The 18,725-nt window shown below is 34.5% G+C and overlaps 1 protein-coding gene across 8 annotated transcripts in view; it reads left to right on the top strand.

Moving 5' to 3' along the window:
* The window catches only part of LOC144453445 (spectrin beta chain-like), an 84,737-nt gene that overhangs the window by 8,777 nt on the left and 57,235 nt on the right, over window positions 1-18,725 (top strand). For 7 of the 8 annotated variants that reach the window (XM_078144742.1, XM_078144743.1, XM_078144744.1 and 4 more), the window contains exons 2-3: window positions 8,919-9,048; window positions 11,771-11,938. In XM_078144742.1, coding sequence (XP_078000868.1) covers window positions 8,932-9,048; window positions 11,771-11,938 — 285 coding nt within the window. In that variant the 5' untranslated portion in view covers window positions 8,919-8,931. Of the gene's footprint in view, window positions 1-7,018; window positions 7,147-8,918; window positions 9,049-11,770; window positions 11,939-18,725 lie in introns of those variants that run through there. The other variant, XM_078144741.1, reaches the window with a different exon arrangement.

Genomic DNA, 18,725 nt, shown 5'->3' with positions numbered 1-18,725 from the left:
TGTACTAAGCTTTGTAACCTTACCTTAGTAAAACAATTGATGCCATGTTTATGTATGCAGAGCCTATACTTTCCCTTTTGCAATTGTCAATATTTGTCTGTTTCAAATTACGTGTAGAAATACTTGTTTTTTAATACTCTTAAGTTTTGTACCCAACTGTAACAGCAAAGATTGCATTCTGCAGAAACGGGTGTCGTACATAATAAAATGACTAAAATTGGGAAATTTTATTTCAAATATTAGTAAATGTATACATTGGCAGTGAGTTGGTAAGTCATTGGTATTTTGTTCAGAGAGTTAAAATTAAGGATGAAAGGGATGTTTAATTTAGGAATTTGCATGACAAAGATCAATTTACATGACAATAGTAACAACAATGCTTAGTAAAGCATGTTATGTTGTGGTTTGAAGAGCTCTATATCCCATGAATAATGCATTGCAGGGCATTGTTGTGGAATTTTTTGACAGGAAAGGCAATTTAGAGTGCTTTTCTCAGCACAGCATGTCAGTCTGTGAATATGTTTTTTTGGCAATCTCCACACCAGCCTTAATCATTATTCTCTCCCCTAAACTAACACTGAAAACTTCTAATTTGATTACTACTAAGTAAACATTCAGAGTTTTATAGCCGGAATTGAATTTTTTCTCTTTCAATTTAATTACTTGAAAATCTATAAAATATGAAAATGGTATTACCTTGAGTGACCTCACTTGATAATAAACTTATACTAATTGAAAATAATGTAGTTAATGAAAATTGGATTTTGTGCTCCCTTTTCATCAGATTATGCAGCTTTATTTATTATGCTATATTTGCCCTCAAACACCAGGATTTCGTATTGATTTGGAATGATTGTGCAGTCATTTATTTTGTATTTGTATTTGGAATAGTAGGCAAGGTATAATGATCATCAAATCCCCATGGCGTTTCATGGCATGGTACTTGTATTGTTAGGTCCTGACACACACACGTGTTCAATTCTCACAATCTGTCTGACATGAAGGCTTCAGTTATGATAGCTGCTAGTCTGATTGGTTTATGCTGTATACCATGGGAAGGGCTAGTAATAATTGCATGATGGCAAACAGTTAGTTTGGGAGGATTTGTGAAATATCAATCAAGATTTTACGGATTTAAATCTGACTGACTTCAGAAAAACTGTAGTCAGGATTTCTATTTTGTAGTACTAGTATACAAAGACAATGTATAATGCTTGCCACCATTCACATCTATTTACATAGTTTCCACAGCTTTGTCAATGAATGGAATTATGCACATACCATATCAGTATACAAAGCATCTAAACAGAATGAGAAAAATAGCTTGATTATCTAGTACTATTTTGGAATGTTTAAATGAGGCAGTAGGATTTAATATGATGCTGTAATGAGACAAAACGTCCACTGACATCCTGTCGCTTGTTGACAGCAAAAAACTGATTTAGTACAAATACCACCGTGAGAGATACAAGTAGTATAGTATCAGTTGATTGCAGTGAATACTTAGTTGGTGTACTTTTTGACCTCACAACATGAAAAGATACAAATTACAATGTCTTGATTATGGCAGACAGTTGTAATATTGTTGGATGTGTTGTATTAATATGGTGGACGTGTTTAGTACACTGTGTAGATTGTATTCACAGTAGTAGTGATACATATACCATTCTTGCAGGACGGCACATTTTGGATGGTGTTGTAAAAGAGGCTGTGGTTTTCAACGATGTGATATACCAGTATCTGATGTGGTACTGTTAGTACATGATTTGTGTATGTCCATTCCATGAGGGGTTGTTGTTATGTTTATGGAAGCCCTTCATCAATTCATCAGTTCTGGTGTATTTGATATTCTAATTTGATTGTAACTCCTCATATCTTAGCATAGTGCATCAACATGCAAACACAATATGAATAGCAAATGTCTGTTTGTTTGCATCATTGGTAATTGTAGAATGTATTGTTATTGTAGACCAGGACAGCAAGGATTCCATGCTATAGATAGCTTAATAGACTTTAATTTAGTGTAAAGATGCATTGTGTTGTTCAGCCCTAATTAACCCTTGCTTTGGCAGCATGACATGGCATACTGTACAGACAAGAGAGATTAATAGGGAAAAGAGTTCCTTACAACCTCAGACAACAATAAATGTGAGTAAAGGGTCAAAGAAAGGTGTCTTTACAGTTTTTGTAATATCTGTACAAAGTTGATGTAATCTATTCAGTATTTAATCTGTAAAGTGTACATGTAATGTTGACTTTAAAGATAAAGTAAACAGTTCCAGCATCAGTTATGTACTTCTAACAACTTCCCATCAAATCAGCTGTAGCTACTTTTATTCCTGGAAGTGAATACTGTGATATATTAAAATGTAGATACCATTATAAAATGTTATTAATAATTGAATGTCAGGAAGCAATGTACACCTCGTTGAAAGGAAGTGAAAAAGATTGCAAGTCACGATTTTACTTGCAGAAGATTTGTATTTTGTTGTTTTCATTTGTAACTTTGCTGAGAAGACTGGATTCCTAGTCCATGTTAGCATATAACAGTACAATGGGGATTAAAATGGTGTGTGTGTGTGTGTGTGTGTGTGTGTGTGTGTGTGTGTGTGAGTTGGGGGGGGGGGTGTTGGGTGAAATGTCCAGAATTTGGCCGAGAAAATGCACCCTGTCTTGCTGCAAAGTATTTTTGAAATTCCCTAAATTTAGCATAGGTTCAATTTAGAAAAGGGGAAATGAAATGTCTAGATCATAGGAATAGATTTAAGGCTACCTTGGGTAGGACGCCAGTAAATGATTCATTCAGTAACTTGATAATATGTTAGGTATTCCAGACTTTGCCTGTGTGGAAGCCAAAGATGATGTGACCTTTGGAAGTAAGGGTTAGTGATCTGTACCACCAATGTCCCCAAAAACCTCAGAATGCATTAAGTTTCAATATTTGCAATATGCCTCAAAGAGATAGGTCTGATGTAGATCATAAGTAAACCCCCCCCCCCCCCCCCCTACATAGACTATATATTAGTGAAAAAAAAATGGCACCCAAAACTGTCCTTTAATGGGGAGATTTTGCTGGACATGGCAAAATCCACCTTTCAACAAGGTGTGTCACAGGTTATGGTGCAAGTTATGACAAACTAATAACATGCTACAGAAAGCATTCTTTCCATAGCATTACACATCTACTACATGTATGATAAAAGTGTCTATCTAACACCATTATCTGATATAGCCAGCCTATAAGATATATGACATTAGATTGATAGATGTACTCATTATATCTGAGTATCAGCCCTCTTATATCATTTTAAATGTGTTAACAAACCTTTGTCTGATTGGCTGCTGATTGGCTGCACTTGCTGTAATTTTATCAACTGAAGCCCTACATGAGTGTACCTCTTCACTCATAAGAATTTATTATGACTCTGTAAGATTTCATAGTGATAAATCATTTCATAAAAACTATGACATGTGTAACTTAGTTTAACTTTGTAGAATTTTTTTATGTGCTTGGTTTAATTTATTCATCAGTGTAAATAAAGTGACAGACATACACTCAGTCAACTGCACTTTTTCCTTTGTTCGTTCCATTCTCAAGTGGCTGTAGGGGTGTTTCATTGTTGTGGTCAATTCTTTGTTGATACATTGGTTTCACTCTGTGAATTATGGTGAATAATTAAAAGTCATGAAAAAGATCAAGGTATTAGTAATTAAGAGAATAAAAATGTGAAGATACTGATAATAAAAAGTGAAGAGATATGCTGACCTGTTTTCATTGACAGTATATTGCAAACAGTGTATTTGTGTTTGTAACTACTTGCAGGTTGACCAGCTGCAGGCTATGGATATAGTGGAAACAATGTCAGTTTGCATTTACAGCCAGGCATACTATGTAATCGGGGACTCATAGATATTAATATCTCATAAATTATAGTGTTTGCCACATCACAATCCACCGTTTAGGTCACCGTTTTTTCTCAATTTTTGGCCGAAACCAGATAATGTAGAATAATAGCAGTAGAATGATACATCCTTTCATTTAGTCAGTGTTTTGAATAACACAATACAAATCAAAAGTAAATAGTTTTTAGTCAATGACGACAAAGGGTACCAGTTTTCCTGCTATTTGCCGTATAGATGGTATACAAATACTTAATGTGCCTGTATAAGCAAATAGTTCTGGTGGCTTTTGATGGAACTAGCAGTATAATACATTCCTATCACCATGGCAACACATGAGGGGTCTTTTGATCAATTGAATATCATATAATTTTATTTAGAATTTGTTTTCGTTGTGTTTTGAAATTCCATGGTGTACAGCTCTGAATGCCGGCAATGTATGTACCATTAAAAATGAATATTTAGAATGAATGTCCCACATGACGGAGTTCATGCTGTGATATGATTTGAATAACAATGAACTTTAATTTGCATTCATTTTTTATTGATGATAATTTATAAATTAAGAGCCACCCCTAGTAATCCTTGCAGCCCAAAACAGCAGAAGGTACAAGTGGATGTATGTATATATATATAGAAATGAAAGAAATACCACTTTGTGAACTGCTGGTCTGTTATAGTTCAAGTGGATTGTGTGTCATCAGTTTGTGAATCATGGTGGCCTACATTGTACACACCTAAGTACATTTATAACATAGAATGGTGAAATAGAATCAAGGTAGCAGTTGTTACTGGATATTGGACGTACTTAATTCACAGAGTTGCTCACTCACTTCATCCAGTAAAAATGCCGCGGTATGTACATTGTATATCATATATTAATTCATACATGATTAATAATTTTTTTAACCATTGAATAATTAACTATTTCAGATTAAAAAGTTACTGGGTGATATTTATTTGGTGTGTTTTGAGAGATAAAATGTCACATTTGGTGTCAGTACAGATGTTTTTTATTAACCTTGGTTGTTGTTGTGGTAGAATGTACGTTCTGTGGCTTACGCCATTTCCCGCCAAATTGCTCCACAGGCAAAGTGCTTTTTTTAATAGAATAATTACTGTAAATTTAATAATATTTTGGCAAATCACACTACATTTACTTTATAGAATTTCTATCAGATTATTTCAAATTATTGTCGTTATATAATAATTTTCACTATTTTTTTTCTCTGTTTTCATAGTAAATACTACTATTCAAACAAAGTTTCATGTCACAGAAAATTATTTGGCTGTCTATACCATCATGATAGACATGTCTTTTGTATAGTTATTTTCTAAATTCTTCAATTCATAGAGGTATCTAAATCTATCAAGTAGTCCGTGTTGAGAGTGAACCCAGTTTTTCTTCTTTAATACTGTTGTGATTCATAGAGGTATCTAAATCTATCAAGTAGTCCATGTTGAGAGTGAACCCAGTTTTTCTTCTTTAATACTGTTGTGATTTGAATATTTATGTCACTTGTATCCTACAATACACACCAACACACATCTGAGTACAACCAGACTAGGTAACCAAAGTGAGATGCAGTTTGTTACACCATGCTATTCAACCATGCACCCACCCTACTCATTTTCTGAAGAAACTTTTATATGATTTTGTTGTTGTTGAGTATTTCGATAAGTTCTACCGTACACAATGTCGTTCTTTCTCTGTTTATGTTTCTACCCACTTCTGATATAATGACATTTGTCATATACAAAACAAGCAATATTTTCAGTTCTAAGACTAAAGCTAATCCTTTATTACTCAGTCCTAATAATACAGTAGTATACATATAGAATTAACTTAGAGCATTTGAAAAGATTGCACGTTTCATAAACTGAATCTATTTCATTGGAGAACATGTCTACAAATTTAATTCAATTAGTTCCTTTTGAAGACCACCTGTTCAATAAATTGTGCTTGAAGAGCATATGGCCTCCATCTATTGAAGCATTCCGTGCAAAATAGTAATAATTCAGTATTATACGATATTTTGTGATGATGAAAGTATAATGATCTCAAATCGAGTTGTGTTTGAAAGATTTTGAACAAAGTGTTTTGAACAAATTTTGAGTATTCATCTCCTTGTATGGTGTAAACTGTGTAAAATATTGACTAGATACCATGCTGGCACATGTTTTCAAATTCTACTTATGTGATGATCCGGTTTCGTGAACTCTGTATGGATGGCAAATGTCAAACTGTAATCAAACACATTTTTCATATCTCTAGTAGCGTCTACTCTGTTAGAGTCTACTCAGTTGAAGCATGTGCAGGGCCAGGGCTGTGTACTGTAGACAGGAATATTATGTGTTGTGTTTTATTCTGGTATTTGGTTTATTCATCATTCAATGGATATACACCCTGTGCAAACATTAATATGTGGCAGTATACATATTATTTCATTCCATAGTTTAAGTCCATGTATTATATATTAAAACACTTAGTGAAAGTCCTGGATCCAAATTTGAAAAAAGTATTGTCCATGTCAAAATTGAAATATTTACATAAGGATGAAGGTATGTTTGATGTACCTCATAAGTTCCACAGACCAGTTTAGATCTAATGAAGATAATAAGGTCATATTTACATTATGAAATTAGGCTTCAGTAATTGTAGAGTACATTTTTTCACAACCAGGTTTCAGTTTTACTACTTTGTGTGATCCATGACAATTGTATGGTTACAACTCTAACAGATACGTATTGGCAAAACAAGAAAGTCGTGTGTAATATGCAAAAGTAGTTGCAAACACTTCTAATTTGATTACCTTACAAGAATAAAAAAAACATGGTAATCACTTTGTAAGCAAATGTAAATTTACATAAGACCATTTGATGTAGGCATAGATAAGTGAAGGAATGGAGATGTGTAAATTTCAATTGTCAGAAAACTTGTCCTGACAGTGCAGTCAAGTGGAGTGATGGGAGGAGCTACAACTTAGCGTGTGTTTATTAATTCAAACCAGAAGTATTTACCCTGTAATTCTGTGCTCTGAGCATGTTAGTTTCTATTTGGAGTAAACCACCCTTGTAATTATAGACAACATACTAATATTAGCATGCAGTTAAAACTTAACCAGGGAATCATTATCATGTGGAGTGTTACCTGTGTTGTGGCTGGAGGGAAATAGACAGGTATATGTTACAGTGTGAAATATTACATACCTTTGAAGGGAGTAATTAACATCAATACTATAAATTGTAAGTATATATACATTGTATTATTAAAATTAATCATGTTAATTTGTACTGTGAGTGTCATTTTGACATGTACATGTTGTAGTCAGCAGGTTTGAACACAATGGCCTTAACCCAAAACAGACTGGCAGGTGGATAGGAAAATGCTACACTGCTACCACTGATGTGGGTGTCTAGTGGTAGTAAATGTCTAAACTAGACTAGTAGTGTTTGTTGACTTGATATATTATTGCATTTACTGCCTGGATTAATGATTATTGTTGTAATATAGCTGCTATGCTATGTAAGGGCTTTTGAACAGTGTTCACTGTTATGTGTGCACACAGGCTACTGTGTACATAGCTACTTAGATGAAGCCATGGTGGTAGATACCTGTAGTGCATGTAGTGGTGATACAATACACTGCATGCTTGTGCCCTACCCACTACCTAGCCATTACACAGAACATGGAACTGTACACTGCATGCATATGCCCTACCCATTCCCGATGTCCCAGCCACAGAATATGCAAACTCAGGTGTTTCTGCTACAATGACTTTAGGAGTCAGTCTGAAAACTATGCAGTATGGTTGTAAAGGTCAAGTCAAACAATTGACAAGTTTGATAGATTTAGGTCAGTGTAAAGACATTGGTATGTCTGGTATGCCTGTTAAAGCATACAATAGCCATACATTGTGATTACCTACCTGCTATTCATAAATGGTAACAGCCCACCTGAAATACTTCATGTTAAAGGATGCAATTTAAGTTACCTCATTATCCCTGTCTTCTGTGATATCTTTCTGCTATCAGATATCTCTCCCTTTCACATTATTATAAATGTAGTATGTTTTTACTGTAGTTGATTTTTATTCAAAAAATCAGTGTTGGTGTGACCATAGACCCTCCACCTGGGTGGGGAGGGTCTATGGTGTGACTTTATGAACTTTGTTCACTTGGCATGTATATTATTAGTAATTTATGACTTGTTTAGCTTCAAAAGGGAGAAAAACAAAGTTGTCATGTAAAACTAAGACTGATGAGACTAAATAACTTTCATCATAAAACATTGGGTGGAATCTTAGTTTAGAATTGATGGTAGGATCTTGTTGTGTTATTTTGCGGTTCATTTGTCATTTATTCCGATGAAGACATATTACCTGTGTATATCACTTCATGAATATGATGTGTTGGAATGGTGGATATCAACAATGGACCTGTAAATAACACTTTAGGTGTCAAGAATAAGGTAAAATTGTAGACTACATACTAATCCAGTAATGTTTTCATTACAGGGAGCTCATCTCAACAACAACCCCCACCCCCCTCCCACCTGACCTACCCCCCCCCCCCCACCCGACCTACTCCCACCCGACCTCCCAACTAAAGACTCTGATCTCCTTTTAACATAGATCTGTCCAAGCATGTAATTTGACCACAGCTTATAAAACCCATTTCACTTTATTAACGCTTGACTTTTTTCCTAATACAGGATGTATGTTTTATCATTTAGCATTATTTTGTCATTTTTCGTAGTTTTACATTTAGAGTTTTACTTACATTTAAATTGTAATATACCATATTGCTTGTAGACCCAAATGAGAATTAATCATAACCACTATTCTTGCTTAATTTTATTGATCATAAATTTTGATATTCATGACGTCCAAAATCTGTCTGTACCAATGGAAAGTGATTTGAAAGATACATGGAAATTGAGATTAATGTTTCATGAAATGAATAGCTTGATTTTCTCATGTTGTTTTTCGTGTATTTTATGTTTGACTTCACAACAGTGACGATTGGGAAATGGCGGCCAAACAGACCAACGAGTTCGAGGTGAACCGTATCAAGGCTCTGAGGGAAGAGCGTATGGCCATACAGAAAAAGACTTTTACAAAATGGATGAATCAATTTTTAGAAAAGGTGAGGTTCTTTCTTACTCTCCCCTCTATCTCTGGGAATTGCACAACTCTGTGCAAGGCAAAATTGGTTATAATGTAAGTGTCCTTGTAAGAGTAATGTGGCATTGATTTGAAAGTTGTTTTATACTGAAATGCACACACTTGTACACTTCAAGATTAGCAGCAAATTCTTACACATTGCCAGTTGAAAGGCTTAATTCGTTCTTGCATTTCATTTTCTGATGCGAGATCTTGGTAAATGACCATTATCATTGACAATGGCAGCTGATACTAAATTATTACAACAAAGTTGGTAAACAGTGTAATCTAAGTTACTAATCCTCATACATTTGATATCAGGCCTAGAAAAAAATGGCTTGGTTCCGGGTTACCTGACCCCACCTAGTTTTGTACTACCGACCCTAAATTTGTTTACATATTCGAGAAAAAAATGATAAAATCCGCAAAAATTATGAAGTCTTGACAGAAATAGTGAATGCGGAAACTGACATCAACTTAAAAAGACAATAAAAAACTTTTTCCAATCTGTAATGGCTGTACATCTGATAGGAAGAAATAAACAACACAGAAACCATTTGGAAAACAATGGAAAACCTGACACTCACACACAAAAAAGATGTAATTAAATAAAATAAAAAATCTACCGACCTATTCTAAAATTGAATGTAATCGGAACCACACAATTTTTTTTACTAGGCCTCATTTCTGAAGTGAAAAAATAACAATATAATACAATACAAACAACATCTCACTCGTCTCAGCTAAGAATTTGAAGCGTAGCCCCTGTAGTATACTAGCTAATTCATTTAAGTTTGTACATGTACTTCTGGTTACATGCTATACAATGGTGACTGGAATTGCATCACAAATAGTACAAACTGTTTACAAACGGTACAATAGTACAAACTGTTTACAAACAGTACAATAGTACAAACTGTTTACAAACAGTACAATAGTACAAACTGTTTACAAACGGTACAATAGTACAAACTGTTTACAAACGGTACAATAGTACAAACTGTTTACAAACAGTACAATAGTACAAACTGTTTACAAACGGTACAATAGTACAAACTGTTTACAAACGGTACAATAGTACAAACTGTTTACAAACAGTACAATAGTACAAACTGTTTACAAACGGTACAATAGTACAAACTGTTTACAAACAGTACAATAGTACAAACTGTTTACAAATGGTACAATAGTACAAACTGTTTACAAATGGTACAATAGTACAAACTGTTTACAAACAGTGCAATAGTACAAACTGTTTACAAACGGTACAATAGTACAAACTGTTTACAAACGGTACAATAGTACAAACTGTTTACAAACGGTACAATAGTACAAACTGTTTACAAACGGTACAATAGTACAAACTGTTTACAAACGGTACAATAGTACAAACTGTTTACAAACGGTACAATAGTACAAACTGTTTACAAACAGTACAATAGTACAAACTGTTTACAAACGGTACAATAGTACAAACTGTTTACAAACGGTACAATAGTACAAACTGTTTACAAACGGTACAATAGTACAAACTGTTTACAAACGGTACAATAGTACAAACTGTTTACAAACGGTACAATAGTACAAACTGTTTACAAACGGTACAATAGTACAAACTGTTTACAAACGGTACAATAGTACAAACTGTTTACAAATGGTACAATAGTACAAACTGTTTAGAAACAGTACAATAGTACAAACTGTTTACAAACGGTACAATAGTACAAACTGTTTACAAACGGTACAATAGTACAAACTGTTTACAAACGGTAAAATAGTACAAACTTTAATAGTACAAACTGATTACAAACATAATTTATGCATGTGTCAAACTCAAATCGGCCCAGCTATATTTGATTTTCATAATGATATTCAGATATAAAGTTTCCCAAACTGTGAATTCACGGAAAGAGCAGACAATGGCATTGTGGAATTATCCTGCACAAGGAACACTTATCCCAGTTGCATATAGTCTAGTGCTATCCGTGGCATCAAATCTCTTTACGGATGAAGAGATGATTTGATAATAAGTTTCATACATCAGGATTCACTCTGCAATTTGACATGATTTGATTAAAATTAAGTGTATGACTAGTTTTCCTTGTGCACAGAATCTGATTAAGGTTATTGCTTTTGATAAAAAGATCTTGTGCATTTACAGAACAAAAATCTGCTATGATGAGTGAAGGGTCACAGGGATAGGATAGCAATTGTTTGGATGACAACATTGTACAGTGAGTTGTCATGACAAGCAACAAAAATGTCAACATCTCATACCAATGTACTACGATTCATCATGTAAACAACATTCAGAATGGCTTTTTCTGAGATTACCTACAGTACACTGTAAAGCAGCATATAAATAGGAACCTGTGCAAAAATATGCACAAATATGTGAAGTGTGACCTGTACATAAATGAAGGAGTTGTGTAGAATACCTGCACGTTCTCATAAAGGCAGGTGTATTGTTTACCAAGCTGATAAATATCTGTAAAGAATTTTTGAACAAATATAGTGTCATTCATTGTATTTTCACATTTGTTGTTTGATGACATAATTTGTCACCTATCTTGAGTTCCAGGTAAGAAAATGCTACCAAGTAGTTTGCTTTGTTTGATGGCAGCAGAATGCAAACATCTTATACGAGTTGACCTTTGACCTTGGAGTGTAGAAATAAAAAAATGTCCTTTTTTTTTGCTTTCTAGGCCAATCTTCATGTAAATGATCTTTACAAAGACCTAGAAGATGGCAAGATGTTAATGAAATTATTAGAAATCATATCTGGTGAAAAACTTGGAAAACCAAATAGGGGGATACTCAGAGTACAGAAAATAGAAAATCTCAACAGATGTTTAGCATTTCTTGCAACAAAGGTAAGTTTATTTTAGAAACTGATCGGAGTGAATCTAACTAAGCATTTGACAGTCACAGCTGAACTTAATTTAACAATAAAATCAGTGGTTACATTCCTACTAAAGAAAGGCCAAAAAGTCCCTTTTTCTATATTCCTAAATATTTGTACATGTAACATGTAATATATTAACTTGAAAATTTCAATTCCTCATTTGTTAGATTATGTGTAGTCCTATAACATTATCATATTCCTAGTCAGCTACAACTTACAAGGTAGAAAGATGCTGTTTCCTCAAGGAAGAGAAACAAAAGGACTGGGACTGATAAACATATCATTGGCCATTCGGCGAAGTTCTTTAACATACCTGAAAACAGGCACCTGTGACAGCCAAATTGTAATGCAAGGCTAGGAATCTTGTAGCCTAGAGGGCAATTGACTGGCATCTATTTTAGTATGTGTTGTAGTTTTATTTATAGTTACCTCTCCCTGATTGATGGAGGTACACATGCATTATGCAATGTTTAAGGCCTGTCTTACTGGTAGAACATAGAGAAAGATATGTGCAATAGCAGTGAAACTAGTGTCTACATCCACTTTATTGCTACATGATAAAATGTACCACTAAATGTCACAGGATATCTTAAGTGCAATACACATTCCACAGAGCACAGAATTAACTTCAAAATGAGATCCAATAAAACCAACACCCAACATTAGATTACAGTGGAACTTTGCCACCAATGTTTTTTAGTCCAGAGACATAGCTATCTGGCATGAAAATGCCATATACCATATGAAAATGCCATATACCATATGAAATTGCCATATACCATATGAAAATGCCATATACCATATGAAAATGCCATATACCATATGAAAATGCCATATACCATATGAAAATGCCATATACCGTATGAAAATGCCATATACCGTATGAAAATGCCATATACCATATGAAAATGTCATATACCGTATGAAAATGCCATATACCGTATGAAAATGCCATATACCACATGAAAATGCCATATACCATATGAAAATGCCATATACCATAGGAAAATGCCATATACCATAGGAAAATGCCATATACCATATGAAAATGCCATATACCACTTTAATGTATATAATGTATATTTTTATCTTGACATTGTGTGAGAAGAGCCTTTGGCTCAACATTCTATCGAGTTTAAAGAAAGTCAAATAATAAAATAATAAATAATAAGTATGTTGAGTCAGATAGCCAAGTCCCTGGGCTACCACTTTTCGGCATATTTTATTCTCCTTGATGTAAATAACTTGCAAATTTGAGGTGAAAAGGTGACTCTTATTAGAGATCCGTACTATTGCTATCCTAGCTATTTTTAAGTGTTTATTTGTTTACAACACATTGTATTATATTATTTTATGATTTGCTGTATAGATTGACGATTATTTAGAACTGACAAAGCTTAGGATATGATTGGATATAATGATTACTGAACTGATAAAAAAAGACAATGTTTAAAAACTGTTTGTATACATTTATATTATAATCTAATGAAATAGTTTTGTCACTAGTCTTGATCTGAATGTGGTACCATTTGTGTAAGCATAATAAAACAAGTAATCAAAGAAGTTGATTGTGTTACAGTACTTAGCCAAATAGTTTGAATTTTCATAATATTAAATGTAAGCACAATGTATTTAACTTGGCTACTGTACTCAACTATTAACTAAGTCCTGGTATCTTACAAATTTAACTTCAAAGCCTAATTAGCAAACCTGGGATTATTGGCATTAAAATGAGTAAGGTTTGGTTTTAGTCAATAAATAACTAAATACTGATATATCATATGGTATCTATCACAGCCTAACTACTCTGGTATACATAAGTCCTGATATATCAAATCTATCACAGCCTAACTACTCTGGTATACATAAGTCCTGATTTGTGGTATCTATCACAGCCTAACTACTCTGGTATACATAAGTCCTGATATATCAAATCTATCACAGCCTAACTACTCTGCTGTACATAAGTCCTGATATATGGTATCTATCACAGCCTAACTACTCTGGTATACATAAGTCCTGATATATCAAATCTATCACAGCCTAACTACTCTGGTATACATAAGTCCTGATTTGTGGTATCTATCACAGCCTAACTACTCTGGTATACATAAGTCCTGATATATCGAATCTATCACAGCCTAACTACTCTGGTATACATAAGTCCTGAAATATCGAAACTATCACAGCCTAACTACTCTGGTATACATAAGTCCTGATATATCGAAACTATCACAGCCTAACTACTCTGTTATACATAAGTCCTGATTTGTGGTATCTATCACAGCCTAACTACTCTGGTATACATAAGTCCTGATATATGGTATCTATCACAGCCTAACTACTCTGGTATACATAAGTCCTGATATATGGTATCTATCACAGCCTAACTACTCTGGTATACATAAGTCCTGATATGTGGTATCTATCACAGCCTAACTACTCTGCTGTACATAAGTCCTGATATGTGGTATCTATCACAGCCTAACTACTCTGTTATACATAAGTCTTGATATGTGGTATCTATCACAGCCTAACTACTCTGGTATACATAAGTCCTGATATGTGGTATCTATCACAGCCTAACTACTCTGACGTACATAAGTCCTGATATATGGTATCTATCACAGCCTAACTACTCTGCTGTACATAAGTCCTGATATATCGAATCTATCACAGCCTAACTACTCTGGTATACATAAGTCCTGATATATGGTATCTATCACAGCCTAACTACTCTGGTATACATAAGTCCTGATATATGGTATCTATCACAGCCTAACTACTCTGGTATACATAAGTCCTGATATATCGAATCTATCACAGCCTAACTACTCTGCTGTACATAAGTCCTGATATATCGAAACTATCACAGCCTAACTACTCTGGTATACATAAGTCTTGATATGTGGTATCTATCACAGCCTAACTACTCTGTTATACATAAGTCTTGATATGTGGTATCTATCACAGCCTAACTACTCTGTTATACATAAGTCCTGATATGTGGTATCTATCACAGCCTAACTACTCTGCTGTACATAAGTCCTGATATGTGGTATCTATCACAGCCTAACTACTCTGGTATACATAAGTCCTGATATATCAAATCTATCACAGCCTAACTACTCTGGTATACATAAGTCCTGATTTGTGGTATCTATCACAGCCTAACTACTCTGTTATACATAAGTCTTGATATGTGGTATCTATCACAGCCTAACTACTCTGTTATACATAAGTCCTGATATGTGGTATCTATCACAGTCTAACTACTCTGTTATACATAAGTCCTGATATATGGTATCTATCACAGCCTAACTACTCTGTTGTACATAAGTCCTGATATATGGTATCTATCACAGCCTAACTACTCTGGTATACATAAGTCCTGATATATGGTATCTATCACAGCCTAACTACTCTGGTGTACAGAAGTCTTGATATGTGGTATCTATCACAGCCTAACTACTCTGGTATACATAAGTCCTGATATATGGTATCTATCACAGCCTAACTACTCTGGTGTACAGAAGTCTTGATATGTGGTATCTATCACAGCCTAACTACTCTGGTATACATAAGTCCTGATATATGGTATCTATCACAGCCTAACTACTCTGGTATACATAAGTCTTGATATGTGGTATCTATCACAGCCTAACTACTCTGGTATACAGAAGTCTTGATATATGGTATCTATCACAGCCTAACTACTCTGTTATACATAAGTCCTGATATATCAAATCTATCACAGCCTAACTACTCTGTTATACATAAGTCCTGATATGTGGTATCTATCACAGCCTAACTACTCTGCTGTACATAAGTCCTGATATATGGTATCTATCACAGCCTAACTACTCTGGTGTACATAAGTCCTGATATATGGTATCTATCACAGCCTAACTACTCTGGTATACATAAGTCTTGATATATGGTATCTATCACAGCCTAACTACTCTGCTGTACATAAGTCCTGATATGTCGAATCTATCACAGCCTAACTACTCTGGTATACATAAGTCCTGATATATCGAATCTATCACAGCCTAACTACTCTGGTGTACATAAGTCCTGATATTTGGTATCTATCACAGCCTAACTACTCTGGTATACATAAGTCCTGATATGTGGTATCTATCACAGCCTAACTACTCTGGTATACATAAGTCCTGATATATGGTATCTATCACAGCCTAACTACTCTGGTATACATAAGTCCTGATATATGGTATCTATCACAGCCTAACTACTCTGGTGTACATAAGTCCTGATATGTGGTATCTATCACAGCCTAACTACTCTGTTATACATAAGTCCTGATATATGGTATCTATCACAGCCTAACTACTCTGGTATACATAAGTCCTGATATGTGGTATCTATCACAGCCTAACTACTCTGGTGTACATAAGTCTTGATATGTGGTATCTATCACAGCCTAACTACTCTGGTGTACATAAGTCAAGATATATCGAATCTATCACAGCCTAACTACTCTGTTATACATAAGTCCTGATATATGGTATCTATCACAGCCTAACTACTCTGGTGTACATAAGTCTTGATTTGTGGTATCTATCACAGCCTAACTACTCTGTTATACATAAGTCCTGATATATGGTATCTATCACAGCCTAACTACTCTGGTATACATAAGTCCTGATATATCGAATCTATCACAGCCTAACTACTCTGGTGTACATAAGTCTTGATATGTGGTATCTATCACAGCCTAACTACTCTGGTGTACATAAGTCCTGATATATGGTATCTATCACAGCCTAACTACTCTGGTATACATAAGTCCTGATATGTGGTATCTATCACAGCCTAACTACTCTGGTATACATAAGTCCTGATATATGGTATCTATCACAGCCTAACTACTCTGGTATACATAAGTCTTGATATATCGAATCTATCACAGCCTAACTACTCTGGTATACATAAGTCCTGATATATCGAATCTATCACAGCCTAACTACTCTGGTATACATAAGTCCTGATATATCGAATCTATCACAGCCTAACTACTCTGGTATACATAAGTCTTGATATGTGGTATCTATCACAGCCTAACTACTCTGGTATACATAAGTCTTGATATGTGGTATCTATCACAGCCTAACTACTCTGGTATACATAAGTCTTGATATGTGGTATCTATCACAGCCTAACTACTCTGGTATACATAAGTCCTGATATATGGTATCTATCACAGCCTAACTACTCTGGTATACATAAGTCCTGATATATGGTATCTATCACAGCCTAACTACTCTGGTATACATAAGTCTTGATATGTGGTATCTATCACAGCCTAACTACTCTGTTATACATAAGTCCTGATATATCGAATCTATCACAGCCTAACTACTCTGGTATACATAAGTCCTGATATATCGAATCTATCACAGCCTAACTACTCTGGTATACATAAGTCCTGATATATCGAATCTATCACAGCCTAACTACTCTGCTGTACATAAGTCTTGATATGTGGTATCTATCACAGCCTAACTACTCTGGTATACATAAGTCTTGATATGTGGTATCTATCACAGCCTAACTACTCTGTTATACATAAGTCCTGATTTGTGGTATCTATCACAGCCTAACTACTCTGTTATACATAAGTCTTGATATATCAAATCTATCACAGCCTAACTACTCTGCTGTACATAAGTCCTGATATATCGAATCTATCACAGCCTAACTACTCTGGTATACATAAGTCCTGATATATGGTATCTATCACAGCCTAACTACTCTGGTATACATAAGTCCTGATATGTGGTATCTATCACAGCCTAACTACTCTGGTATACATAAGTCCTGATATATTGCATTGCAATACAATAGACCATTGAAATCCAAAATACACTACAAGAATGTTATTCTCTATAGAAGTTCATTTTGATTAAATACAGGTGGACATGTGTAATAACTACTAAATTAGTCATTAGATGGTGGCAAAACAACAGGTGTCTTTGTAGCCATGGCCTGGCTAGCAAGAATGTGGTATCCTGGAATATACTGCTACTCCTAAAGATACATATTTTGCTGATGGCTGATCTATCATAGGTTATCAGAGTACATTTAATTCAGTCTGTGTTTTATTTGTATTTTAAAATGACATACCAGCCATCATTTTGTAACTGTGAAATATACTAAGTCAAAAAGTTAACTCCCTACTAAAGCAACGTCTACACTACAGGTATAATGCATTTTGAAACCTGTAAAAGAGAAGTCCACATGCATGGTGGGCCATTTGTGGCTTTACATTTTTGAAAACTGCCAAATATCTGTGTATTTAATACATTAGAGTGACTTCTTTGATGTATACAGTAACATAAGGGGGGGGGGGTTCCCTTAGAGAAGGTCAAATACATAGTGGCTGTTCAATGATCAATGTCACATGCACTCATGATATCATGGTTGCTATTTATAGATGCAAAGGTGAAGTGGTTGCTGTGCTGGTATCTTATCATTGTATTTGATAACCTAGTAAAATAATAAGTAACCATGACTTATGGTAACATTGAAATGCAAAGTAAAATCACCTAGACTAGGACCTTTAACCTGTGTAGTTCTCAAACTGGTCCTATGATATGATGACAGGTTAATAGAGGTTCAACTGAAGTACAAATTCAATAGTCCATGCAGTTGAAAAGTCATTACCATGCCATGTCATGACCTTTGTAAAACGTGTATCATACTAGTAAAGCACTATCTAAGCTATCTGATAC

The sequence above is a fragment of the Glandiceps talaboti genome, chromosome 2, assembly GCF_964340395.1.
Source record: "Glandiceps talaboti chromosome 2, keGlaTala1.1, whole genome shotgun sequence".
In the NCBI taxonomy this organism is placed as follows: Eukaryota; Metazoa; Hemichordata; class Enteropneusta; family Spengelidae; genus Glandiceps; species Glandiceps talaboti.
This window is presented reverse-complemented; position numbering and strand designations above follow the sequence as displayed.